Genomic DNA, 26,575 nt, shown 5'->3' on the forward strand with positions numbered 1-26,575 from the left:
GCACGCTGCCGCTCTCTGGCAAAGGAACAAAGGCAATGCGGGCAACTGCCACACCAGGTAAAGGCTGTTTCTTGGCCATAGAGCTACTGATGTAGGTGTTGATGTGACACAAAGTTCTCACGGGTCTTTGCTTGCGGAAGTGTCCCCAGGGAGGGCTTTACCAGACCCTCAGCTGCTTCCTGCACTGGAGCCCAGCTGGTCTCCCAGGGGTGGGTAGTCATTCCACTGACTTCACACACTATGCCCTGGTTCTCCAAATTGCACTGGTGCCAAAGTGCTCTTGCTGCTTTCTGTTCAGGTCCTCTAAGAGCAAAGGATAAAGCTGGAAGAATAACACCTTCCCCAGCGTCCTCTGACATCGTAGAGGAAATCATAAAGGAGTTAGCGAAGGCAGCACCTGGTGGGTATATTTCACTCTGTCTTTTGAGAAGCACTACCTTCCAGAGACACCATCCTGGAAAGGAGGAGCCGTTCCTTATACTCACACTGTCCTGCTTTCTTTCTAAAGGGATGGCCAGAGAGACAGTACCGAAGGAAGTACTTTGGAAATTAAACGGCCGCACGCTGCCGCTCTCTGGGAAAGGGGCAGAGGCAACGCAGGCAACTGCCACACCAGGTAAAGGCTGTTTCTTGGCCATCCGCTGTCACCAACCAGAACCAGCATGCGCGTGCAGGTTCTTGCCCTGGTACCCGCTCTTGCACCTCATGGCAGCAGCCAAACCCCAGAGTGTCAGTAGGCAGCAAGCGTTGCAGAGGAAGGCAGGAGTGGCTCCCTGGGGATGGCTGTCTGCCCTGGGCTGTGACAGCATGTGACAGCAGTGCAGCAGAGAGACGCTCACCAAGCTCTGTGGCTGTGGTTAGAGAGGGGTCACCTCCCAGCGCACCCCGCTCCCAGGGATTTTGGAACTTTGCTCTTGAGGGAATGAGGCCATCCGAAACCCATTGAGCAGATCCTGGGAAACAGGACCCCACCTGTTTTCTGCGGCCCAGGGTGATGCCCTGACCCAGTGCAGATGGGGCACATCATAGCCTGAGCCCCCTCCAGTTGCTGCAGCTCACTAAGGAGGAGGTAGATCACACCATGCCAGGCCAATGTTTCTCTTCTGTGCTTGATTGCAGCTGTTCTCATAGGCTCTGCCTATCCAACACCTCAGCCTCATGTGGACCACGAGTCTCAGCCCAATCCAACAGCTAAGTCAGCGCAAGGAAGGAGCATCCAGGTGCTGCAGAGCCCAAATGTCAGACAGGCATCCCTGCAGGATGATGCAGGTTGTGCCCTGTCCAGGCACGACCCCTGGTATGCTCTCCTTCTGAACTACTGATGTAGGTGTTGATGTGACAGAAACTTCTCACGGGTCTTTGCTTGCAGAAGTGTCCCCAGGGAGGGCTTTACCAGACCCTCGGCTGCTTCCTGCACTGGAGCCCAGCTGGTCTCCCAGGGGTGGGTAGTCATTCCACTGACTTCACACACTATGCCCGGGTTCTCCAAATTGCACTGGTGCCAAAATGAACTTGCTGCTTTCTGTTCAGGTCCTCTAAGAGCAAAGGATGAAGCTAGAAGAATAACACCTTCCCCAGCGTCCTCTGACATCGTAGAGGAAATCATAAAGGAGTTACAGGAGGCAGCACCTGGTGGGTATATTTCACTCTGTCTTTTGAGAAGCACTACCTTCCAGAGACACCATCCTCGAAAGGAGGAGCAGTTCCTTATAATCAGCGTCCTGCTTTCTTTCTAAAGGGATGGTTAGAGAGACTGTGCCGAAGGAGGTGCTTTGGAAATTAAGCGGTCGCACGCTGCCGCTCTCTGGCAAAGGAACAAAGGCAATGCGGGCAACTGCCACACCAGGTAAAGGCTGTTTCTTGGCCATAGAGCTACTGATGTAGGTGTTGATGTGACACAAAGTTCTCACGGGTCTTTGCTTGCGGAAGTGTCCCCACGGAGACCTTTGCCAGATCCTCAGCTGCTTCCTGCACTGGAGCCCAGCTGGTCTCCCAGGGGTGGGTAGTCATTCCACTGACTTCACACACTATGCCCGGGTTCTCCAAATTGCACTGGTGCCAAAGTGAACTTGCTGCTTTCTGTTCAGGTCCTCTAAGAGCAAAGGATGAAGCTAGAAGAATAAAACCTTCCCCAGCGTCGTCTCACATCTTAGAGAAAATCAGAAAGGAGTTAGAGAAGGCAGCACCTGGTGGGTATATTTCACTCTGTGCGCCACAAGTCTTGAGAAGCTGAGGTTCTAAATCCGTGTGTGGACGCACCGTAACCTGCACAGCAGGAAGGGATGGATCAGAACGGAGACACGCAGTTTCACACCTAGCAGGCACTGCTGAGCCCCAGAGATGGCCGAGCGCCCCTGCTGCCGCTTGTGGGTCCAGCCTGGTCCCAGGGTCAGCTGCTAGCCCAGCATTACCATTTGCTCTTGAGGGAACGAGGCCATGTGAAACCCATGGAGCAGACGCTGGGAAACGGGACCCCTCGCTCCGGTGTACTGCGGCCCAGAGTGATGCCCTGACCCAGTGCAGATGGGGCACCGCCTCACTGGCTCTCCTGTGCTCCTGAATTCCCGGTAGTGCACAGGACACAGCACTGTCCACAATTGTTCTTGCAGGCGTGGATGGGGAGAACAAGGCAAACACTGCAGAGCCCCCAAATTTCCAAAGTTACTGCATAGAAGGCGCTGCGGCATTCTTGGTTCCCCTCCTGCTTGGCACAGTTGCCTGCTGCGTGCTGATCCGGCGTTGGAGGCAGAAAAATCAGTGAGTTGTTGTTCCTACACTCCCTCTCTTTCTCCCCCGCTCCCAAATTCTTTTCCTTAACTTTGTTAACATGAGTATATGTCTGCTGCTAGCCAGGTAGCAGTTGTCTTTGGCGTATTGTGAAGTGAGCAGTTAGTTTTTGACCAGACTCTTCTGAACTTTCTGCTGTCTGCTGTTTTAGCTGGCCTCTAATTCCTGGGTATTCTGTTCTGGAGCCACTTTTTCTGTTGCTGGTCTTAGCTAAACGTGGTCCTTCCGCAGCAAGAGCAGAGCCAGGGACAGCCGTAGGCAAAGGGCCTTGCCTTGGAGAGTGACATCTAATGTGTCACAGCCGCACCTGAGCGCTGCCAGCGTGCGTGTCTTCAGCACAGACAGGGCTTGTGTGTTTAATTACACATCCCAAAGAGCGGATGGGCAGCACCTCACCGAACAGTGAGCCCAGGCTGCCACCTTGTTGGGCCAGGGCCAGGGCCAGGGCCAGGCAGGGAGCTGAGTGCTGGTCCTTGCCAGGCGCTCTGGGGAAGGGCAGACGGTGGCTTTTGCGGCCTGGCCATGCTGAGCCCAGCTTGGCACCCCTGTCTCTGCGGGGGACAGCACGTGCAGAGCAGGCAGGTGAGGATGGCCGGTGAGGCGCTGGGGAGGAGACGAGCCGGAGAATGTTGTGGAGGGGAGCAGAATCCCAGCCCAGGGCACATGGCGCCCCAAATTCTGCACAGAGCACTGCGTGCCCGCAGCTCACGTACAGCCGGGTGCCTGCACCCCGCTGCCTCGCACCCGCCTGGCACCGCAGCCGCAGCACGGCCTCAGCAATTCCTGTCCCCGCAGGCGCCTCGCCGCAGCCCAGGCAGCCCAGAGCTCCTTGAGGCCATCCAGGAGGCCTGAGCACCGTGAGAGGCCTGAGAGCCAGGCCCGACACCAGAGGCCACCAGCAGTGCCTGGAAGACCTGCCCGCCTGCCACCAGCCCGGCCTCCGCGGCCTCCGCGGCCCCCACGGCCCCCACGCCCTGCACAAACACAATGGAAGGCACGCGACGGGCCCAGCGCCCCCAAGTCTTCTTGGGCACATACACCGCCCCCACAGCCCCCACCACCCTCATTCAAGGGCTGGGGGAGGCCCCCCCGGGGTGCAGCCTGGGGCAATTACTCAGCCCCGGGCTGCAGCTTCAATAAATATCCAATAAGACAGCACAGCAGTCCGGCTCTTCTGTACAGCAATACCCGGGAACACGCAGCAGGACTCTGATGGAGAAGTACCCCTGAGGGTCCTCGGTGCTGGGGGTCAGCCAGCCTGTGCCCACCATGCAGGGAACGCAGGGGAAGGGAGCTGGGGAGCAGCACAGCAGGAGCAGAAAGACAGAGACCAGAGGCCGTGGGACATGCTGCCCTCTCTCCAGCGGGAGAGGGAAGTTGGCTGGGGAGAGGTGGAGATGCTGGCAGCTGGGCGATCCCTGCAGCTCTCAGCAGGGCTCTCGTGTTCAGTTTGGAGGCTGTTGCTGGTTGAGGTCCGGAGGTCGCTTGCTTTTTGCACATTAGCAAAACAAAGACACCAAACCAAACCAAAAACCATAGCACTGGCAAGTTTGCTCTACTTATTTTGCTCCCAGATTGCTTTAATTTTTATTTTCATTTTCCCCAAAGAGCTATTTTAATCGGGACATGACAAGGCAGTGCTTATAAACAAGGATTTGCACCCGGCTGACTTGGGGCAGGCGGCAGCAGATGCCAAAGGGGCAGGAATGGGACTTGTGCCGTGCAGTTTGTTATTTATTTCACCCTGCGAGGGATAATTAATTAGAGTTAATTTTCATCACAGCTGCCCTTGTGGTGCCATTCCGGATTTGCGCCCCGAGCAGTGCTGATGGCACACTGCTGCTTTGGCTGCTCTGAGCAGCGGTCGCACGGCACGCACCTAAAGCACCATTTTTAATGCCCCAAGCCCCTTTTGAGGGCACAAAGCCTTCGTTTTGGAACCCAAAGCCACATTGGATTGTCCACAACCCCATTGTAAGAGCCCAAAGCTTACTTTACAGGTCCAAACCCCAAACTGCTTTCAAGAGCCCAGTGCACTGGTTTTAAGATCAAAGCGTCTGTTTTACAATCTAAAACCTCCAGTTTGGATCCAGATCCTGCTTTTTATGGCCCAAAGACTAATTTTTTAGATCAGGGTTATTTCCAGTCTCCTATAGCTCATTTTGGGGTCCAAAACATCCTTTTAAGGGCTTCCACCCTCAGTTTTAGAGCCTCATGCCTCCCAAACCTTTCTCTGTGGGGCCCAAACCTTTCTCTTTAGGGCCCAAACCTTTCTCTTTAGGGCCCAAACCACTTTTTTAGGCTCTAAAGCCCTCTCCTTAGAGCCCAAGCCCTTCTCTTTGGGGCCCAACCCCCTCTCTTTAGGGACCAAACCCTGCCCTTTGGGGCCCAAATCCTTCTCCTTAGGGCCCAAACCCCTCTCTTTAGGGCCCAAACATTTTAGGGCCCAAACCCCTCTCTTTGGGGCCCAAACCCTTCTCTTTAGGGCTTAAGCCCCTCTCTTTAGGGCCCAAGCCCTTCTCTTTAGGGCACAAAGCCCTCTTTTTAGCTCCCAACCCTTCTCTTTAGGGCCCAGACCCTCTCTTTAGGCCCCAAACCCTTCTCTTTAGGGCCCAGACCCTCTCTTTAGGCCCCAAACCCCTCTCCTTAGCCCCCAGACCCTCTCTTTAGGCCCCGAGCCCTTCTCTTCAGGCCACAAACCCCTCTCTTTAGGGCCCAGACCCTCTCTTTAGGGCCCAGACCCTCTCTTTAGGCCCCAAACCCTCTCTTTGGGCCCCAAACCTCTCTCTTTAGGGCCCAGACCCTCTCTTTAGGCCCCAAACCCTCTCTTTAGGCCCCAAACCTCTCTCTTTAGGGCCCAGACCTACTCTTTAGGGCCCAGACCCTCTCTTTAGGGCCCAAATCCCTCTCTTTAGGGCCCAAAACCCTCTCTTTAGGGCCCAAACCCTTCTCTTTGAGACCCAAACCCTGCTCTTTGGGGCCCAAATCCTCCTTAGGGCCCAAACCCTCTCTTTAGGGCCCAAGCCCTTCTCTTTCAGGCCGCAAACCCCTCTCTTTAGGCCCCAAGCCCTTCTTCTTTTTTGAGCCCAAACCACTCCCTTTAGGGCCCAAGCCCTTCTCTTTCAGGCCACAAACCCCTCTCTTTAGGGCCCAGACCCCTCTCTTTAGGCCCCATACCTTTCTCTTCAGGTCCCAAACCCTTCTCTTTGAGACCCAAACCCTGCTCTTTGGGGCCCAGATCCTTCTCTTTAGGGCCCAAACCCCTATCTTTGAGGCCCAAACCCCTCTCTTTAGGGCCCAGACCCTCTTTAGGCCCCGAGCCCTTCTCTTCAGGCCGCAAACCCTCTCTTTAGGGCCCAGACCCTCTCTTTAGGGCCCAGACCCTCTCTTTAGGGCCCAAACCCTCTCTTTAGGCCCCAAAACTCTCTCTTTAGGGCCCAGACCCTCTCTTTAGGGCCCAGACCCTCTCTTTAGGGCCCAAATCCCTCTCTTTAGGGCCCAAAACCCTCTCTTTAGGGCCCAAACCCGTCTCTTTGAGACCCAAACCCTGCTCTTTGGGGCCCAGATCCTTCTCTTTAGGGCCCAAACCCCTATCTTTGAGGCCCAAACCCCTCTCTTTAGGGCCCAGACCCTTCTCTTACCCTCTTTAGGGTCCAAACTCTCTTCAGGGCCCAAACCCTCTTTAGGGCCCAAGCCCCTCCCTTCCGGGCCCATACCCCTCCCTTCATGGCACAAGCCCTTCTCCTTAGAGCTCAAAGCCTTCTTCTCCTTAGGGCCCAAACCCTTGTCTTTCAGGTCCAAGCCCCTCTCTTTAGGTCCCACCAGCAGTGCCTGGAAGACCTGCCCGCCTGCCACCAGCCCGGCCTCCGCGGCCCCCACGGCCCCCATGCCTGGCACAATAACATGGGAAGGCACAGGACGGGCCCAGCGCCCCCCAGGCCTCGTGGGCACATACACCGCCCCCACGGCCCCCACCCTCCTTCAAGGGCTGGGGGACGCCCCCCTGGGGTGCAGCCTGGGGCAGTTACTGAGCCCCAGGCTGTACCCTCAATAAATATTGAATAAGACAGCACAGCAGTCCGGCTTTTTTTGTCAGACACTGGATAGGCAGTCTTCACCCCAGCCCCCCCATCTGCCATTTCTCATCAGTCACCTGGGATTTCCATCAGTCCTGTTAAAATCACAGCTTTTCCCACCCAAGGCTGCCACTGGATGTTTCTGCACCAATTTCCACCTGCTTTGTTTGTGGCACTGCCTGCACACAGACACAGGGTTCCTCTGCCTTACCAGAACAAAAAGAAGGGAAAAAAATATAATAAAAAGAGATTTGATTACAAAATAAAATGCATTGCTCAGCTCTCTGTTAAGTCCTAGATGCCTCTACTGAAGTCCATTTTCAGCCATGCCCCACCTCAGTGGAAAATCTCCAGTGAGAAGTACAGGAAAGGACAGACAGGAGGGCAGGTAAGGAGCTGGCTGCAGAGGCATCAGGCAGTAACAATAAGAACAGCAATAACAATAAGATAATTACCAGCAATAATTATCACATTATATTATACTACAATATATTATTATATTACAAATATTAGACAAATATTTAAATATTATAATATGATAGATAATAAGCAGCAGTAGCAATAAGAACAAAAATAATAACAATAATAAGTATAATAATAAGACAAAACAAGCAAAGGACAGCAATCAGATACTAAGATTTGTCACAGACATTTGTCAAGAGAGGTAGGATGTTTATTGCCCTTGAGAAATGTCCATGAAACCACTTTCTTTATACGATTCTTGATCTCCTTATATGATCTTGATATCCTCATGCTGTAGATGAGAGGATTTCACAGAAGAACTGGTCCACAGCATTGCCTGGGCAGAGAGGAAGAGAAAACATTTTGTCTGTGTGCAGGAGGGCATTGATGAACCCATAGCCCCAGGCAGCTGCTGCCACGGTGGCACAGGCTCTATCCTTGATAGAGATGGCCCTGGTGTCCCACAGGGCATTGGCCATGGCTTTGGGGACAGTGGTGGAGATGCAGCCCAGGTCGAGGAGGGCGAGGATGAGGAGGAAGAAGTACATGGGGGTGTGCAGGCGGTGGTGGCAGGCTACGGCGCTGAGGATGAGGCCCAGGAGGGCAGCCAGGGAGATGCTGCAGGGCCAGGAGGTCACCACACCTCTCCGAGACACCGTCAGGGCTGCAAGGTCACAGCACCTCTGGGTGATGCTGGGCCGTGAGGTCCTGACACCCCATTGTGATGCTGGGCCGGGCCACAGGCACTGCTGCGCAGCGGTCCTGACGGCAGCACTAGCTGCAGCTGCAGCGGTGGTGGTGGAAGCATGGTGCGAGTGTGGGGAGCCACGGCCCGTGCCTGCCTCTTCTTCCTCCTCCTGGTGGCCCTGTGTGCCCGGGGTGCCCAGGCTGCGCCATGGCAACCACCGGGAGCAGGTGGGTGGACAGGGCCGGGGCCAACACCAAAGCCTGGGCGGCATGGTGCTGCGCGGCACGCATATTGATGGAGGGGCCGGGGCCGGGCTAGCAGCAGGGCCGGGCGGGCACCGCGGGCAGGAGGCAGGCAGGAGGCAGAAGCCGCGCAGGGTGGCACGGTGGGGCCGTGGCTGCTGAGGGGTCTTTTCCTGCCGGGGGGGCCGGGAGCGGCGCTGAGGCCGAGAAGCCTCAGCCCCCTCAGTCAATGCACAGCATGCCATGGGAACTTCTCTCATCTCTGCTTGCTTTTAGATTATGACCAGGTTGGTTCTCCATATCCAGCTTCTCAGCTGGATCCTGGTTTGGAGCCTCAGGAGGATCCCCGAGGTGAGTTGTGAGTGGGCTTCCTTGAAGGAAGATGGCTACTGTGCTGTAATAGTTTCCTGAGGGTCTTCCAAGTGGGTTTGTGCCTTGAGGGGGCTTGCACAAATGAGCCCTGAGTATTTCTGCACTTGGAGAGATGCCACCTCTGCCCCTCTCCACAGAGAGGGGAGAACCCAGGCTTTTCTTCCTATTTGGGCCACGTCATTGCCTGACCGCTTTTGCCAGTGCCTCCCAGTCACTGAGGAGGAGGCAGGCCCCGAGAGGCAAGGGAAGCTCCCCTTCCCTGTGTCTGATCCCACTTGTGCCCACAGGCAGTGTTGGTGAAGTGCCTCCGTGGAATCCTGCTCCTGAGCCTGCCAGCATGGGTCCCACAGGTGGTAAGTTGTCAGTGTTCATTCCCTTGCTGTTTGCTAACGCTTTGTTGAGCTAGCTCAGCAAGGGTTCAGCTGCTCACTGGCCAGCGGGCTGCTCCATGACAAACATGGGTGATCATTTTTCCTGGGGTCTGCAGGCTCCCCCTGCGCGGGGGTTCCTTTGTGCCCAGCAGGTATCTTCCCGTAAGAAAGACCTGAGGGGCCACATCTTTGTTGGCGTGGTCCCTGCGGGGCGTTGCGCACGGCCTCGAGAGAGGATTTGGGAGCAGCTCAGCAGGCCCCTTTGTGGCTTTGGAAATCTGGGCTCGTGCCTGGGTCCCTCATCATTGCCTGAGCCCCCTCCAGTCGCTGCAGCTCACTAAGGACGAGGTAGATCACACCATGCGAGGCCAATGTTTCTCTTCTGTGTTTGATTGCAGCAGTTCTCGCAGGCACTGGCTACTCGACACCTCAGCTTGATGTGGTCCACGGGCCTCAGGGCAATCCAACAGGTAAGTCAGCGCAAGGAAGGAGCATCGAGGTGCTGCAGAGCCCAAATGTCAGCCAGGCATCCCTGCAGGATGATGCAGGTTGTGCCCTGTCCAGGCACGACCCCTGGTATCCTCTCCTTCTGAGCTACTGATGTAGGTGTTGATGTGACAGAAACTTCTCACGGGTCTTTGCTTGCAGAAGTGTCCCCAGGGAGGGCTTTACCAGACCCTCGGCTGTTTCCTGCGTTGAAGCCCAGCTGGTCTCCCAGGGGTGGGTAGTCATTCCACTGACTTCACACACTATGCCCAGTTCTCCAAATTGCACTGATGCCAAAGTGAACTTGCTGCTTTCTGTTCAGGTCCTCTTAGAAGAAAGGGAAAAGCTGATTTAAGAAAAGCTTCCCCAGCGTCCTCTGACATCATAGAGGATATCGTAAAGGAGTTAGCGAAGGCAGCACCTGGTGGGTATATTTCACTCTGTCTTTTGAGAAGCACTACCTTCCAGAGACACCATCCTGGAAAGGAGGAGCCGTTCCTTATACTCACACTGTCCTGCTTTCTTTCTAAAGGGATAGCCAGAGAGACAGTGCCCAAGGAGGTACTCTGGAAATTAAACAGTCGCACGCTGCCACTCCCTGGCAAGAGAGCAAAGGCAGCGCAGGCAACTGCCACGCCAGGTAAAGGCTGTTTCTTGGCCATCCGCTGTCACCAACCAGAACCAGCATGCGCGTGCAGGGTCTTGCCCGGGTACCCGCTCTTGCACCTCATGGCAGCAGCCAAACCCATGTGAAGCCCATGGAGCAGACGCTGGGAAACGGGACCCCTCCTGTGAACTTAGGCCCCCAGTGATGCCCTGAGCCAGTGCGGATGGGGCACTGCCTCACTGCCCCTCCTGAATTACCAGGAGTGCACAGGACACAGCAATGTCCACAATTGTTCTTCCAGGCGTGGATGAGAACAAGGCGAAAACCACAGAGCCCCCAAACTACCGCCGGTACTGCATAGAAGGGGCTGCAGCGTTCTTGGTTCCCCTCCTGCTTGGCACAGTTGCCTGCTGTGTGCTGATCCGGCGTTGGAGGCAGAAAAATCGGTGAGTTGTTGTTCCCGCACTCCCTCTCCTCACCTCCTCCCAAATTCTTTGCCTTGAAGAGGGGCAGTCAGTGTGTCACAGCCGCACCTGCGTGCTGTCAGCATGCGTGTCTTCAGCACAGACAGGGCTTGTGTGTTTAATTACACATCCCAAAGAGCGGATGGGCAGCACCTCACCGAACAGTGAGCCCAGGCTGCCACCTTGTTGGGCCAGGGCCAGGGCCAGGCAGGGAGCTGAGTGCTGGTCCTTGCCAGGCGCTCTGGGGAAGGGCAGACGGTGGCTTTTGGGGCCTGGCCATGCTGAGCCCAGCTTTGCAAGCCTGTCTCTGCGGGGGCCAGGTCTTCTTCCTGGGACAGCACGTGCAGAGCAGGCAGGTGAGGATGGCCGGCGAGGCGCTGGGGAGGAGACGAGGTTGTGGAGGGGATCCGAGTCCCATCCGAGGGCACGGGTTGTCCCAAATTCTGCACAGAGCACTGCGTGCCCGCAGCTCACGTACAGCTGGGTGCCTGCACCCCGCTGCCTCGCACCCGCCTGGCACCGCAGCCGCAGCACGGCCTCAGCAATTCCTGTCCCCGCAGGCGCCTCGCCGCAGCCCAGGCAGCCCAGAGCTCCTTGAGGCCATCCAGGAGGCCTGAGCACCGTGAGAGGCCTGAGAGCCAGGCCCGACGCCAGCAGCCACCAGCAGTGCCTGGAAGGCCTGCCCGCCTGCCACCAGCCCGGCCTCCGCGGCCCCCACGGCCCCCACAACAGTGGAAGGCACGCGACAGGCCCAGCGCCCCCCAGGCCTCATGGGCACGGACACCGCCCCCACGGCCCCCACCACCCTCCTTCAAGGGCTGGGGGACGCCCCCCCGGGGTGCAGCCTGGGGCAATTACTGAGCCCCAGGCTGTACCCTCAATAAATATTGAGTAAGACAGCACAGCAGTCCGGCTCTTCTGTACAGCAATACCCAGGGACCCACAGCAGGACTTTGATGGAGAAGTACCCCTGAGGGTCCTCGGTGCTGGGGGTCAGCCAGCCTGTGCCCACCATGCAGGAACGCAGGGGAAGGGAGCTGGGGAGCAGCACAGCAGGAGCAGGCAGAAGGGCTGTGAGCGCGCCACTGACCCTGCACAGCGCTCAGCCAAGAACCCCCCTGTTCAAACTGGCTGTGCCACAGCCACACACAGGCCCGGGCCCTTCCTGATCCTGTTCCTCCCCACAGCCAGCCCTCCTCAGGTCCTGACACTGCCCGGATGGCCGATTTGGGCCAGGGTGCCCCATGCCAACGCTCCCACGGCTCAGCTCTCCTCAAGGGGCACACGGAGATGTACCCAGCTCTTTGCAGTCAGGGCTGGGATTGCCACATGCTGGCACGAGGGACTGCAACCAGAGGGGAGACCCGAGGCGCTGCCAGCACCATTTGCAAATCCTCACTTGAGGGTGGCCCTCTCCTCCCGTGGGGCTCCTTTGCGGAGCAGCATGACAGCAGGCTGTGGGAGAGAGTGCTGAGAGCTCGGCTCGAGCTCCGGAGTTGCGGAGTTATACAACCCCACCCACAACAGGACTCTGCACCTTCTCTCTCTCCAACCCCTAACCCTAATTAAGGACCCCCCGAGCCATTAAGGACCCTCCCCGGGCCTCCCCCAATTCCCTCCCCCCCTCGGGATATTAACCCTAACCCTAATTACACTCCTCATCAAGCCTCCCATCGGAAGCCCTGGGTAGACCTGCTGTCCGAACATCTCACACCATCTAGGTAGGCCTGCTGTCCGAACCACGCCTGATCTCCCACCCGGGTAGACCTGCTGTCCTAACATATCCCACTTGGGTAGACCTGCTGTCCGAACCCTGTCTCCCAACTGGGTAGACCGGCTGTCCTAACATCGCCATCTGGGTAGACCTGATGTCCGAACCACCACAACCATCTGGGTAGACCTGCTCCCCTAACATCGCTCATCTGGGTAGACCTGCTGTCCGAACCCTGTCTCCCAACTGGGTAGACCTGCTGTCCTAACATCTCCAATCTGGGTAGACCTGCTGTCCGAACACCATCTCCCATTTGGGTAGACCTGCTGTCCGAACCACACCTCACCTCCCAACTGGGTAGACCTGCTGTCCGAAACACATCCTGGACGGGCCGCTCCCTCCCTCTCTCCCTCCCCCTCCCCCCCCCGTTTGCCCATTTTCCCCTTTTCTCCCCCCATTTCGCCGCTCTCACCACAGCTCCCCGACGCCACGAACACTCCCCGTCTTGCACACGGCCTCCACACACCATTTCGGAACAGCCCCACACACAGCCTGCACATCACCACGCCCCTTTCTGACTTTGCAAATCTGGGCTCCTGCCTGCCTCCCTCATCATTGCCTGAGCCCCCTCCAGTTGCTGCAGCTCACTAAGGACGACGTACATCGCACCATGCCAAGCCAATGTTTCTCTTCTCTGCTTCATTGCAGCTCTTCTCATAGGCTCTGCCTAGCCAACACCTCAGCCTCATGTGGACCACGAGTCTCAGCCCAATCCAACAGCTAAGTCAGCGCAAGGAAGGAGCATCCAGGTGCTGCAGAGCCCAAATGTCAGCCAGGCATCCCTGCAGGATGATGCAGGATGTGCCCTGTCCAGGCACGACCCCTGGTATGCTCTCCTTCTGAGCTACTGATGTAGGTGTTGATGTGACAGAAACTTCTCACGGGTCTTTGCTTGCAGAAGTGTCCCCAGGGAGGGCTTTACCAGACCCTCGGCTGCTTCCTGCACTGGAGCCCAGCTGGTCTCCCAGGGGTGGGTAGTCATTCCACTGACTTCACACACTATGCCCGGGTTCTCCAAATTGCACTGGTGCCAAAGTGAACTTGCTGCTTTCTGTTCAGGTCCTCTAAGAATAAAGGGAAAAGCTGAATTATGAAAATCTTCCCCAACATCTCCTGACATCATAGAGGATATCGTGAAGGAGTTACAGGAGGCAGCACCTGGTGGGTATATTTCACTCTGTCTTTTGAGAAGCACTACCTTCCAGAGACACCATCCTGGAAAGGAGGAGCCGTTCCTTATCCTCACACTGTCCTGCTTTCTTTCTAAAGGGATGGCCAGAGAGACAGTACCGAAGGAAGTACTTTGGAAATTAAACGGCCGCACGCTGCCGCTCTCTGGGAAAGGGGCAGAGGCAACGCAGGCAACTGCCACACCAGGTAAAGGCTGTTTCTTGGCCATCCGCTGTCACCAACCAGAACCAGCATGCGCGTGCAGGTTCTTGCCCGGGTACCCGCTCTTGCACCTCATGGCAGCAGCCAAACCCCAGAGTGTCAGTAGGCAGCAAGCGTTGCAGAGGAAGGCAGGAGTGGCTCCCTGGGGATGGCTGTCTGCCCTGGGCTGTGACAGCATGTGACAGCAGTGCAGCAGAGAGACGCTCACCAAGCTCTGTGGCTGTGGTTAGAGAGGGGTCACCTCCCAGCGCACCCCGCTCCCAGGGATTTTGGAACTTTGCTCTTGAGGGAACGAGGCCATGTGAAACCCATGGAGCAGATCCTGGGAAACAGGACCCCACCTGTTTTCTGCGGCCCAGGGTGATGCCCTGACCCAGTGCAGATGGGGCACATCATAGCCTGAGCCCCCTCCAGTTGCTGCAGCTCACTAAGGACGAGGTACATCGCACCATGCCAGGACAATCTTTCTCTTCTCTGCTTCATTGCAGCTGTTCTCATAGGCTCTGCCTAGCCAACACCTCAGCCTCATGTGGACCACGAGTCTCAGACCAATCCAACAGCTAAGTCAGCGCAAGGAAGGAGCATCCAGGTGCTGCAGAGCCCAAATGTCAGACAGGCATCCCTGCAGGATGATGCAGGATGTTCCCTGTCCAGGCACGACCCCTGGTATGCTCTCCTTCTGAGCTACTGATGTAGGTGTTGATGTGACAGAAACTTCTCACGGGTCTTTGCTTGCAGAAGTGTCCCCAGGGAGGGCTTTACCAGACCCTTGGCTGCTTCCTGCACTGGAGCCCAGCTGGTCTCCCAGGGGTGGGTAGTCATTCCACTGACTTCACACACTACGCCCGGGTTCTCCAAATTGCACTGGTGCCAAAGTGCTCTTGCTGCTTTCTGTTCAGGTCCTCTAAGAGCAAAGGATGAAGCTAGAAGAATAAAACCTTCCCCAACATCTCCTGACATCATAGAGGATATCGTAAAGGAGTTAGAGAAGGCAGCACCTGGTGGGTATATTTCACTCTGTGTGCCATAAGTCTTGAGAAGCTGAGGTTCTAAATCCGTGTGTGGACGCACCGTAACCTGCACAGCAGGAAGGGATGGATCAGAACGGAGACACGCAGTTTCACACCTAGCAGGCACTGCTGAGCCCCAGAGATGGCCGAGCGCCCCTGCTGCCGCTTGTGGGTCCAGCCTGGTCCCAGGGTCAGCTGCTAGCCCAGCATTACCATTTGCTCTTGAGGGAACGAGGCCATGTGAAACCCATGGAGCAGACGCTGGGAAACGGGACCCCTCGCTCCGGTGTACTGCGGCCCAGAGTGATGCCCTGACCCAGTGCAGATGGGGCACTGCCTCACTGGCTCTCCTGTGCTCCTGAATTCCCGGTAGTGCACAGGACACAGCACTGTCCACAATTGTTCTTGCAGGCGTGGATGGGGAGAACAAGGCAAACACTGCAGAGCCCCCAAATTTCCAAAGTTACTGCATAGAAGGCGCTGCGGCATTCTTGGTTCCCCTCCTGCTTGTGACAGTTGCCTGCTGCGTGCTGATCCGGCGTTGGAGGCAGAAAAATCAGTGAGTTGTTGTTCCTACACTCCCTCTCCTTCTCCCCCGCTCCCAAATTCTTTTCCTTAACTTTGTTAACATGAGTATATGTCTGCTGCTAGCCAGGTAGCAGTTGTCTTTGGCGTATTGTGAAGTGAGCAGTTAGTTTTTGACCAGACTCTTCTGAACTTTCTGCTGTCTGCTGTTTTAGCTGGCCTCTAATTCCTGGGTATTCTGTTCTGGAGCCACTTTTTCTGTTGCTGGTCTTAGCTAAACGTGGTCCTTCCGCAGCAAGAGCAGAGCCAGGGACAGCCGTAGGCAAAGGGCCTTGCCTTGGAGAGTGACATCTAATGTGTCACAGCCGCACCTGAGCGCTGCCAGCGTGCGTGTCTTCAGCACAGACAGGGCTTGTGTGTTTAATTACACATCCCAAAGAGCGGATGGGCAGCACCTCACCGAACAGTGAGCCCAGGCTGCCACCTTGTTGGGCCAGGGCCAGGGCCAGGCAGGGAGCTGAGTGCTGGTCCTTGCCAGGCGCTCTGGGGAAGGGCAGACGGTGGCTTTTGCGGCCTGGCCATGCTGAGCCCAGCTTGGCACCCCTGTCTCTGCGGGGGACAGCACGTGCAGAGCAGGCAGGTGAGGATGGCCGGTGAGGCACTGGGGAGGAGACGAGCCGGAGAATGTTGTGGAGGGGAGCAGAATCCCAGCCCAGGGCACATGGCGCCCCAAATTCTGCACAGAGCACTGCGTGCCCGCAGCTCACGTACAGCCGGGTGCCTGCACCCCGCTGCCTCGCACCCGCCTGGCACCGCAGCCGCAGCACGGCCTCAGCAATTCCTGTCCCCGCAGGCGCCTCGCCGCAGCCCAGGCAGCCCAGAGCGACAGCAGTGGCCGCTCCTTCAGCCCGTCCAGGAGGCCTGAGCACCGTGCTAGGCCTGAGAGCCAGGCCCGACACCAGAGGCCACCAGCAGTGCCTGGAAGACCTGCCCGCCTGCCACCAGCCCGGCCTCCGCGGCCCCCACGCCCTGCACAAACACAATGGAAGGCACGCGACGGGCCCAGCGCCCCCAAGTCTTCTTGGGCACACACACCGCCCCCACGGCCCCCCCCACCCTCCTTCAAGGGCTGGGGGAGGCCCCCCCGGGGTGCAGCCTGGGGCAATTACTGAGCCCCGGGCTGCAGCTTCAATAAATATCCAATAAGACAGCACAGCAGTCCGGCTCTTCTGTACAGCAATACCCGGGAACACGCAGCAGGACTCTGATGGAGAAGTACCCCTGAGGGTCCTCGGTGCTGGGGGTCAGCCAGCCTGTGCCCACCATGCAGGGAACGCAGGGGAAGGGAGCTGGGGAGCAGCACAGCAGGAGCAGAAAGACAGAGGCCAGAGGCCGTGGGACATGCTGCCCTCTCTCCAGCGGGACAGGGAAGTTGGCTGGGGAGAGGTGGAGATGCTGGCAGCTGGGCGATCCCTGCAGCTCTCAGCAGGGCTCTCGTGTTCAGTTTGGAGGCTGCTGGTGGTTGAGGTCCGGAGGTCGCTTGCTTTTTGCACATTAGCAAAACAAAGACACCAAACCAAACCAAAAACCATAGTGCTGGCAAGTTTGCTCTACTTATTTTGCTCCCAGATTGCTTTAATTTTTATTTTCATTTTCCCCAAAGAGCTATTTTAATCGGGACATGACAAGGCAGTGCTTATAAACAAGGATTTGCACCCGGCTGACTTGGGGCAGGTGGCAGCAGATGCCAAAGGGGCAGGAATGGGACTTGTGCCGTGCGGTTTGTTATTTATTTCACCCTGCGAGGGATAATTAATTAGAGTTAATTTTCATCACAGCTGCCCTTGTGGTGCCATTCCGGATTTGCGCCCCGAGCAGTGCTGATGGCACACTGCTGCTTTGGCTGCTCTGAGCAGCGGTCGCACGGCACGCACCTAAAGCACCATTTTTAATGCCCCAAGCCCCTTCTGAGCACCCAAAGCCTTCGTTTTGGAACCCAAAGCCACATTGGATTGTCCACAACCCCATTGTAAGAGCCCAAAGCTTACTTTACGGGTCCAAACCCCAAACTGCTTTCAAGAGCCCAGTGCACTGGTTTTAAGATCAAAGCGTCTGTTTTACAATCTAAAACCTCAAGTTTGGATCCAGATCCTGCTTTTTATGGCCCAAAGACTAATTTTTTAGATCAGGGTTATTTCCAGTCTCCTATAGCTCATTTTGGGGTCCAAAACATCCTTTTAAGGGCTTCCACCCTCAGTTTTAGAGCCTCATGCCTCCCAAACCTTTCTCTGTGGGGCCCAAACCTTTCTCTTTAGGGCCCAAACCTTTCTCTTTAGGGCCCAAACCGCTTTTTTAGGCTCTAAAGCCCTCTCCTTAGAGCCCAAGCCCTTCTCTTTGGGGCCCAACCCCCTCTCTTTAGGGACCAAACCCTGCCCTTTGGGGCCCAAATCCTTCTCCTTACGGCCCAAACCCCTCTCTTTAGGGCCCAAACATTTTAGGGCCCAAACCCCTCTCTTTGGGGCCCAAACCCTTCTCTTTAGGGCTTAAGCCCCTCTCTTTAGGGCCCAAGCCCTTCTCTTTAGGGCACAAAGCCCTCTTTTTTGCTCCCAACCCTTCTCTTTAGGCCCCAAACCCTTCTCTTTAGGCCCAGACCCTCTCTTTAGGCCCCAAGCCCTTCTCTTTAGGCCCCAAACCCCTCTCTTTAGGGCCCAGACCCTCTCTTTAGGCCCCGAGCCCTTCTCTTCAGGCCGCAAACCCCTCTCTTTAGGGCCCAAACCCCTCTCTTTAGGGCCCAGACCCTCTCTTTAGGCCCCAAACCCTCTCTTTGGGCCCCAAACCTCTCTCTTTAGGGCCCAGACCCTCTCTTTAGGCCCCAAACCCTCTCTTTAGGCCCCAAACCTCTCTCTTTAGGGCCCAGACCCTCTCTTTAGGGCCCAAATCCCTCTCTTTAGGGCCCAAAACCCTCTCTTTAGGGCCCCAAACCCTCTCTTTAGGGCCCAAACCCTTCTCTTTGAGACCCAAACCCTGCTCTTTGGGGCCCAAATCCTCCTTAGGGCCCAAACCCTCTCTTTAGGGCCCAAGCCCTTCTCTTTCAGGCCGCAAACCCCTCTCTTTAGGCCCCAAGCCCTTCTTCTTTTTTGAGCCCAAACCACTCCCTTTAGGGCCCCAAGCCCTTCTCTTTCAGGCCACAAAACCCTCTCTTTAGGGCCCAGACCTCTCTCTTTAGGCCCCATACCTTTCTCTTCAGGCCCCAATCCCTTCTCTTTGAGACCCAAACCCTGCTCTTTGGGGCCCAGATCCTTCTCTTTAGGGCCCAAACCCTTGTCTTTCAGGTCCAAGCCCCTCTCTTTAGGTCCCAAACCCTTCTCCTTAGGCCCCAAGCCCTTCTCTTCAGGCCCCAAACCCCTCTCTTTAGGGCCCAAACCCCTCTCTTTAGGGCCCAAAACCCTCTCTTTAGGGCCCAGACCCTCTCTTTAGGGCCCAAACCCTTCTCTTTGAGACCCAAACCCTGCTCTTTGGGGCCCAAATCCTCCTTAGGGCCCAAACCCCTCTCTTTAGGGCCCAGACCCCTCTCTTTAGGCCCTATACCTTTCTCTTCAGGCCCCAAACCCCTCTCCTTAGCCCCCAAACCCCTCAAATTTAGGCCCCAAGCCCGTCTCTTCAGGGCCTAAGCCCTGGTCTGTCAGCTCCAAGGGTGGATTGTTCAGAGGACGAGCGCAGGGATGAGCCTGAACGCGACCTCTGCCAAGGAGAGGAAACCCTCCTGCATGAAGCCGACCCGGGTAGAGCTGTGGGATGGCATGCAGCGCAGGTGCCTGATGCCCAACATCACTGCCAAAGGGACGGGTACCACAGGAGTAGTGTTGGCAACCACATTTGGGGCTTTCCTTGGGCGAGACCCAGTGGCGGAGCCATGGCGGGGTGTCTCCGCTGGGGCTTTTCATCTGCCACCGAACCCCGGCTCTGGGGATGCTGCTGGAGCTGTGGGACCACCAGACCCAGCGTGAGCAGGCACCAAACATCGGGTCTCAGGGTGCTGCAGGAGCTGTGGGACCACCAGACACACTGTGACCAGATTTTCCTTTGCTTTCCAGAGCAAACAGATGTCTGGAATGTGGTGGCCACTCGCAGGGCATCCGAATCCCCACTCTGGGCTCCTTTGACATAATCCAAAACGGCCCCACGGCCCCCACCCTCCTTCAAGGGCTGGGGGAGGCCCCCCTGGGGTGCAGCCTGGGGCAGTTACTGAGCCCCAGGCTGTACCCTCAATAAATATTGAATAATACAGCACAGCAGTCCGGCTTTTTTTGTCAGACACTGGATAGGCAGTCTTCACCCCAGCCCCCCCATCTGCCATTTCTCTTATCAGTCACCGGGGATTTCCATCAGTCCTGTTAAAATCACAGCTTTTCCCACCCAAGGCTGCCACTGGATGTTTCTGCACCAATTTCCACCTGCTTTGTTTGTGGCACTGCCTGCACACAGACACAGGGTTCCTCTGCCTTACCAGAACAAAAAGAAGGGAAAAAAATATAATAAAAAGAGATTTGATTACAAAATAAAATGCATTGCTCAGCTCTCTGTTAAGTCCAAGATGCCTCTACTGAAGTCCATTTTCAGCCATGCCCCACCTCAGTGGAAAATCTCCAGTGAGAAGTACAGAAAAGGACAGACAGGAGGGCAGGTAAGGAGCTGGCTGCAGAGGCATCAGACAGTAACAATAAGAACAGCAATAACAATAAGATAATTACCAGCAATAATTATCACATTATATTATACTACAATATATTATTATATTACAAATATTAGACAAATATTTAAATATTGTAGTATGATAGATAATAAGCAGCAGTAGTAATAAGAACAAAAATAGTAACAATAATAAGTATAATAATAAGACAAAGCAAGCAAAGGACAGCAATCAGATACTAAGATTTGTCACAGACATTTGTCAAGAGAGGTAGGATGTTTATTGCCCTTGAGAAATGTCCATGAAACCACTTTCTTTATACGATTCTTGATCTCCTTATATGATCTTGATATCCTCATGCTGTAGCTGAGAGGATTTCACAGAAGAACTGGTCCACAGCATTGCCTGGGTGGAGAGGAAGAGAAAACATTTCGTCTGTGTGCAGGAGGGCATTGATGAACCCATAGCCCCAGGCAGCTGCTGCCACGGTGGCACAGGCTCTATCCTTGATAGAGATGGCCCTGGTGTCCCACAGGGCATTGGCCATGGCTTTGGGGACAGTGGTGGAGATGGATCCCAGGTCGAGGAGGGCGAGGATGAGGAGGAAGAAGTACATGGGGGTGTGCAGGCGGTGGTGGCAGGCTACGGCGCTGAGGATGAGGCCCAGGAGGGCAGCCAGGGAGATGCTGCAGGGCCAGGAGGTCACCACACCTCTCCGAGACACCGTCAGGGCTGCAAGGTCACAACACCTCTGGGTGATGCTGGGCCGTGAGGTCCTGACACCCCATTGTGATGCTGGGCCGGGCCACAGGCACTGCTGCGCAGCGGTCCTGACGGCAGCACTAGCTGCAGCTGCAGCGGTGGTGGTGGAAGCATGGTGCGAGTGTGGGGAGCCACGGCCCGTGCCTGCCTCTTCTTCCTCCTCCTGGTGGCCCTGTGTGCCCGGGGTGCCCAGGCTGCGCCATGGCAACCACCGGGAGCAGGTGGGTGGACAGGGCCGGGGCCAACACCAAAGCCTGGGCGGCATGGTGCTGCGCGGCACGCATATTGATGGAGAGGCCGGGGCCGGGCTAGCAGCAGGGCCGGGCGGGCACCGCGGGCAGGAGGCAGGCAGGAGGCAGAAGCCGCGCAGGGTGGCACGGTGGGGCCGTGGCTGCTGAGGGGTCTTTTCCTGCCGGGGGGGCCGGGAGCGGCGCTGAGGCCGAGAAGCCTCAGCCCCCTCAGTCAATGCACAGCATGCCATGGGAACTTCTCTCATCTCTGCTTGCTTTTAGATTATGACAACAAGCTCGGTTCGCCTATTTTGGATCCTGCTTTGGAGCCTCAGGAGGATCCCCGAGGTGAGTTGTGAGTGGGCTTCCTTGGAGGAAGATGGCTACTGTGCTGTAATAGTTTCTTGAGGGTCTTCCAAGTGGGTTTGTGCCTTGAGGGGGCTTGCACAAATGAGCCCTGAGTATTTCTGCACTTGGAGAGATGCCACCCCTGCCCCTCTCCACAGAGAGGGGAGAACCCAGGCTTTTCTTCCTATTTGGGCCACGTCATTGCCTGACCGCTTTTGCCAGTGCCTCCCAGTCACTGAGGAGGAGGCAGGCCCCGAGAGGCAAGGGAAGCTCCCCTTCCCTGTGTCTGATCCCACTTGTGCCCACAGGCAGTGTTGGTGAAGTGCCTCCGTGGAATCCTGTTCCTGAGCCTGCCAGCATGGGTCCCACAGGTGGTAAGTTGTCAGTGTTCATTCCCTTGCTATTTGCTAACGCTTTGTTGAGCTAGCTCAGCAAGGGTTCAGCTGCTCACTGGCCAGCGGGCTGCTCCATGACAAACATGGGTGATCATTTTTCCTGGGGTCTGCAGGCTCCCCCTGCGCGGGGGTTCCTTTGTGCCCAGCAGACATCTTCCCGTAAGAAAGACCTGAGGGGCCACATCTTTGTCGGCGTGGTCCCTGCGGGGCATTCTGCACGGCCTCGAGAGAGGATTTGGGAGCAGCTCAGCAGGCCCCTTTGTGGCTTTGGAAATCTGGGCTCGTGCCTGGGTCCCTCATCATTGCCTGAGCCCCCTCCAGTCGCTGCAGCTCACTAAGGAGGAGGTAGATCACACCATGCGAGGCCAATGTTTCTCTTCTGTGTTTGATTGCAGCAGTTCTCACAGGCACTGGCTACTCGACACCTCAGCTTGATGTGGTCCACGGGCCTCAGGGCAATCCAACAGGTAAGTCAGCGGAAGGAAGGAGCATCGAGGTGCTGCAGAGCCCAAATGTCAGCCAGGCATCCCTGCAGGATGATGCAGGTTGTACCCTGTCCAGGCACGACCCCTGGTATGCTCTCCTACTGAGCTACTGATGTAGGTGTTGATGTGACAGAAACTTCTCACGGGTCTTTGCTTGCAGAAGTGTCCCCAGGGAGGGCTTTACCAGACCCTCGGCTGTTTCCTGCGTTGAAGCCCAGCTGGTCTCGCAGGGGTGGGTAGTCATTTCACTGACTTCATGCACTATGCCCAGTTCTCCAAATTGCACTGGTGCCAAAGTGAACTTGCTGCTTTCTGTTCAGGTCCTCTTAGAAGAAAGGGAAAAGCTGATTTAAGAAAAGCTTCCCCAGCGTCCTCTGACATCATAGAGGATATCGTAAAGGAGTTAGCAAAGGCAGCACCTGGTGGGTATATTTCACTCTGTCTTTTGAGAAGCACTACCTTCCAGAGACACCATCCTGGAAAGGAGGAGCCGTTCCTTATACTCACACTGTCCTGCTTTCTTTCTAAAGGGATGGCCAGAGAGACAGTGCCCAAGGAGGTACTCTGGAAATTAAACAGTCGCACGCTGCCACTCTCTGGCAAGAGAGCAAAGACAATGCAGGCAACTGCCACACCAGGTAAAGGCTGTTTCTTGGCCATCCGCTGTCACCAACCAGAACCAGCATGCGCGTGCAGGGTCTTGCCCGGGTACCCGTTCTTGCACCTCATGGCAGCAGCCAAACCCATGTGAAGCCCATGGAGCAGACGCTGGGAAACGGGACCCCTCCTGTGAACTGAGGCCCCCAGTGATGCCCTGAGCCAGTGCGGATGGGGCACTGCCTCACTGCCCCTCCTGAATTACCAGGAGTGCACAGGACACAGTAATGTCCACAATTGTTCTTCCAGGCGTGGATGAGAACAAGGCGAAAACCACAGAGCCCCCAAACTACCGCCGGTACTGCATAGAAGGGGCTGCAGCGTTCTTGGTTCCCCTCCTGCTTGGCACAGTTGCCTGCTGTGTGCTGATCAGGCGTTGGAGGCAGAAAAATCGGTGAGTTGTTGTTCCTGCACTCCCTCTCCTCACCTCCTCCCAAATTCTTTGCCTTGAAGAGGGGCAGTCAGTGTGTCACAGCCACACCTGCGTGCTGTCAGCGTGCGTGTCTTCAGCACAGACAGGGCTTGTGTGTTTAATTACACATCCCAAAGAGCGGATGGGCAGCACCTCACCGAACAGTGAGCCCAGGCTGACACCTTGTTGGGCCAGGGCCAGGGCCAGGGCCAGGGCCAGGCAGGGAGCTGAGTGCTGGTCCTTGCCAGGCACTCTGGGGAAGGGCAGACGGTGGCTTTTGGGGCCTGGCCATGCTGAGCCCAGCTTGGCACCCCTGTCTCTGCGGGGGCCAGGTCTTCTTCCTGGGACAGCACGTGCAGAGCAGGCAGGTGAGGATGGCCGGCGAGGCGCTGGGGAGGAGACGAGGTTGTGGAGGGGATCCGAGTCCCATCCGAGGGCACGGGTTGTCCCAAATTCTGCACAGAGCACTGCGTGCCCGCAGCTCATGTACAACCGGGTGCCTGCACCCCGCTGCCTCGCACCCGCCTGGCACCGCAGCCGCAGCACGGCCTCAGCAATTCCTGTCCCCGCAGGCGCCTCGCCGCAGCCCAGGCAGCCCAGAGCTCCTTGAGGCCATCCAGGAGGCCTGAGCACCGTGAGAGGCCTGAGAGCCAGGCCCGACGCCAGCAGCCACCAGCAGTGCCTGGAAGGCCTGCCCGCCTGCCACCAGCCCGGCCTCCGCGGCCCCCACGGCCCCCACAACAGTGGAAGGCACGCGACAGGCCCAGCGCCCCCCAGGCCTCATGGGCACGGACACCGCCCCCACGGCCCCCACCACCCTCCTTCAAGGGCTGGGGGACGCCCCCCCGGGGTGCAGCCTGGGGCAATTACTGAGCCCCAGGCTGTACCCTCAATAAATATTGAATAAGACAGCACAGCAGTCCGGCTCTTCTGTACAGCAATACCCAGGGACCCACAGCAGGACTTTGATGGAGAAGTACCCCTGAGGGTCCTCGGTGCTGGGGGTCAGCCAGCCTGTGCCCACCATGCAGGGAACGCAGGGGAAGGGAGCTGGGGAGCAGCACAGCAGGAGCAGGCAGAAGGGCTGTGAGCGCGCCACTGACCCTGCACAGCGCTCAGCCGAGAACCCCCCTGTTCAAACTGGCTGTGCCACAGCCACACACAGGCCCGGGCCTTTCCTGATCCTGTTCCTCCCCACAGCCAGCCCTCCTCAGGTCCTGACACTGCCTGGATGGCCGATTTGGGCCAGGGTGCCCCATGCCAACGCTCCCACGGCTCAGCTCTCCTCAAGGGGCACACGGAGATGTACCCAGCTCTTTGCAGTCAGGGCTGGGATTGCCACATGCTGGCACGAGGGACTGCAACCAGAGGGGAGACCCGAGGCGCTGCCAGCACCGTTTGCAAATCCTCACTTGAGGGTGGCCCTCTCCTCCCGTGGGGCTCCTTTGCGGAGCAGCATGACAGCAGGCTGTGGGAGAGAGTGCTGAGAGCTCGGCTCGAGCTCCGGAGTTGCGGAGTTATACAACCCCACCCGCAACAGGACTCTGCACCTTCTCTCTCTCCAACCCCTAACCCTAATTAAGGACCCCCCGAGCCATTAAGGACCCTCCCCGGGCCTCCCCCAATTCCCTCCCCCCCTCGGGATATTAACCCTAACCCTAATTACACTCCTCATCAAGCCTCCCATCGGAAGCCCTGGGTAGACCTGCTGTCCGAACATCTCACACCGTCTAGGTAGACCTGCTGTCCGAACCACACCTCCCATCTCCCAACTGGGTAGACCGGCTGTCCTAACATCGCCATCTAGGTAGACCTGATGTCCGAACCACCACCACCATCTCGGTAGACCTGCTGTGCTAACATCTCCCACTTGGGTAGGCCTGCTGTCCGAACCACACCTATCTTCCCAACTGGGTAGACCTGCTGTCCTAACATCTCCAATCTGGGTAGACCTGCTGTCCTAACCACACCTCCAATCTCCCGTCTGGGTAGACCTGCTGTCCGAACCACATCCTGGGCGGGCCGTTCCCTCCCCCTCCCCCTCCCCCTCCCCCCTTCCCCCCCCGTTTTCCCAATTTCCCCTTTTCTCCCCCCATTTCGGCGCTCTCACGATAGCTCCCCGGCGCCATGAAGCCTCCCCCGAGGCCCCGCCTGCTCCCGGCCCGCTTCGCGGAGGCCCCGGGGGGGAGGCCCCGGGCCGCGGCCTGGTCGCTGCGGGAGAAGCGCTCGCTGCTGGCGGCGCTGCGGGCCCAGGCCGCGCTCGGCCTCCCCCAGCTCCAGGCCCGGCCGCTGCGGGACCGCCTGCCCCGACGGACCGAGGCCGAGGTGGGCCCGGGGGGGGTTAAAATGCACGGGGGGGGGTAAATTTTTTTTTGGGGGGGGTTAAAATGCTGGGGGGGGGGTTAAAATTCGGATTGGGGGTCCTTAATGGCCCGGGAGGGGGGGCTTAATGGACGGGGGAGGGGTTAAAATGCCCGGGGGGGGGTAAAATTTGTGTATGGGGGGGTTAATGGCTCGGGGGGGGGTCTTAAAATGCCCGGGGGGTGTAAAATTTTTTGGGGGGGGGGCTTAAAATGCTGGGGGGGGGCTTAATGGCCCGGGGGGGGGGGTTAAAATTCGGATTGGGGGTCCTTAATGGCCCGGAGGGGGGGCTTAATGGACGGGGGAGGGGTTAAAATGCCCGGGGGGGGGGCTTAGTGTCCCTGGGGGGGGTCTTAAAATGCACGGGGGGGGGGTTAAAATTTTTTTGGGGGGGGCTTAAAATGCTGGGGGGGGCTTAGTGACCGGGGGGGGGGGGTAAAATTCGAGATTGGGGGTCCTTAATGACCGGGGGGGGGGTTTAATGGCCCTGGGGGGGGGGGCTTAATGGACGGGGGGGGTTAAAAGGCCCGGGAGGGGGTAAATTTTTTTGGGGGGGGTTAAAATGCTGGGGGGAGGGTTAAAATTCGGATTGGGGGTCCTTAATGGCCCCGAGGGGGGGGCTTAATGGACGGGGAGGGGTTAAAATGCCCGTGGGGGGGTAAAATTTGTGTATGGGGGGGTTAATGGCTCGTGGGGGTCTTAAAATGCGCGGGGGGGGGGGGGGTTAGAATTTTTAGGGGGTCCTTAAAATGCTGGGGGGGGGCTTAAAATGCTGGGGGGGGGCTTAAAATTCTGATTGGGGGTCCTTAATGGCCCGGAGGGGGGGCTTAATGGACTGGGAGGGGTTAAAATGCCCGGGGGGGGGGGGGTTAAAATTTTTTTTCATACGTCCTTAGGAACAAAGACTGTCCTGGTCACCTCACAGCTTATTCTCCTTATTAACAATCGGACAGTTTATGATCCTGAAACATGGGACCAAACT

The 26,575-nt window shown here is 57.1% G+C and overlaps 1 protein-coding gene and 2 long non-coding RNA genes across 3 annotated transcripts; all 3 read left to right on the top strand.

Moving 5' to 3' along the window:
* Nucleotides 1–270: 270 nt before the first annotated feature.
* On the top strand, nucleotides 271–1,245 carry LOC140001056 (uncharacterized). Its single transcript, XR_011806228.1, has 3 exons — nucleotides 271–400; nucleotides 509–616; nucleotides 1,120–1,245. It is a non-coding gene; the product is annotated as an uncharacterized lncRNA (long non-coding RNA).
* Nucleotides 1,246–8,463: 7,218 nt separating this feature from the next.
* On the top strand, nucleotides 8,464–11,608 carry LOC140001055 (uncharacterized). The gene is made up of 8 exons (XM_072032189.1): nucleotides 8,464–8,606; nucleotides 8,915–8,980; nucleotides 9,397–9,468; nucleotides 9,647–9,718; nucleotides 9,807–9,908; nucleotides 10,017–10,124; nucleotides 10,393–10,537; nucleotides 11,116–11,608. Exons 2-8 carry the CDS (start codon nucleotides 8,965–8,967, stop codon nucleotides 11,414–11,416), a joined length of 816 nt encoding a protein of 271 aa, XP_071888290.1. The 5' UTR covers nucleotides 8,464–8,606; nucleotides 8,915–8,964; the 3' UTR covers nucleotides 11,417–11,608.
* A 9,478-nt stretch (nucleotides 11,609–21,086) lies between these two features.
* Nucleotides 21,087–22,187, top strand: LOC119714805 (uncharacterized). The gene is made up of 3 exons (XR_005262061.2): nucleotides 21,087–21,283; nucleotides 21,592–21,657; nucleotides 22,074–22,187. It is a non-coding gene; the product is annotated as an uncharacterized lncRNA (long non-coding RNA).
* Nucleotides 22,188–26,575: the final 4,388 nt, after the last annotated feature.

This window comes from Anas platyrhynchos, chromosome 37, assembly GCF_047663525.1.
Source record: "Anas platyrhynchos isolate ZD024472 breed Pekin duck chromosome 37, IASCAAS_PekinDuck_T2T, whole genome shotgun sequence".
NCBI lineage: Eukaryota > Metazoa > Chordata > Aves > Anseriformes > Anatidae > Anas > Anas platyrhynchos.

What these genes read in the sequence shown, in the direction of transcription:
- LOC140001055 (XM_072032189.1), top strand. An exon ending in GCCTCAGGGCAATCCAACAG is followed by an intron (nt 9,469 to 9,646) that starts GTAAGTCAGCGC and finishes CTTTGCTTGCAG; the next exon opens with AAGTGTCCCCAGGGAGGGCT. An exon ending in GCCCAGCTGGTCTCCCAGGG is followed by an intron (nt 9,719 to 9,806) that starts GTGGGTAGTCAT and finishes CTTTCTGTTCAG; the next exon opens with GTCCTCTTAGAAGAAAGGGA.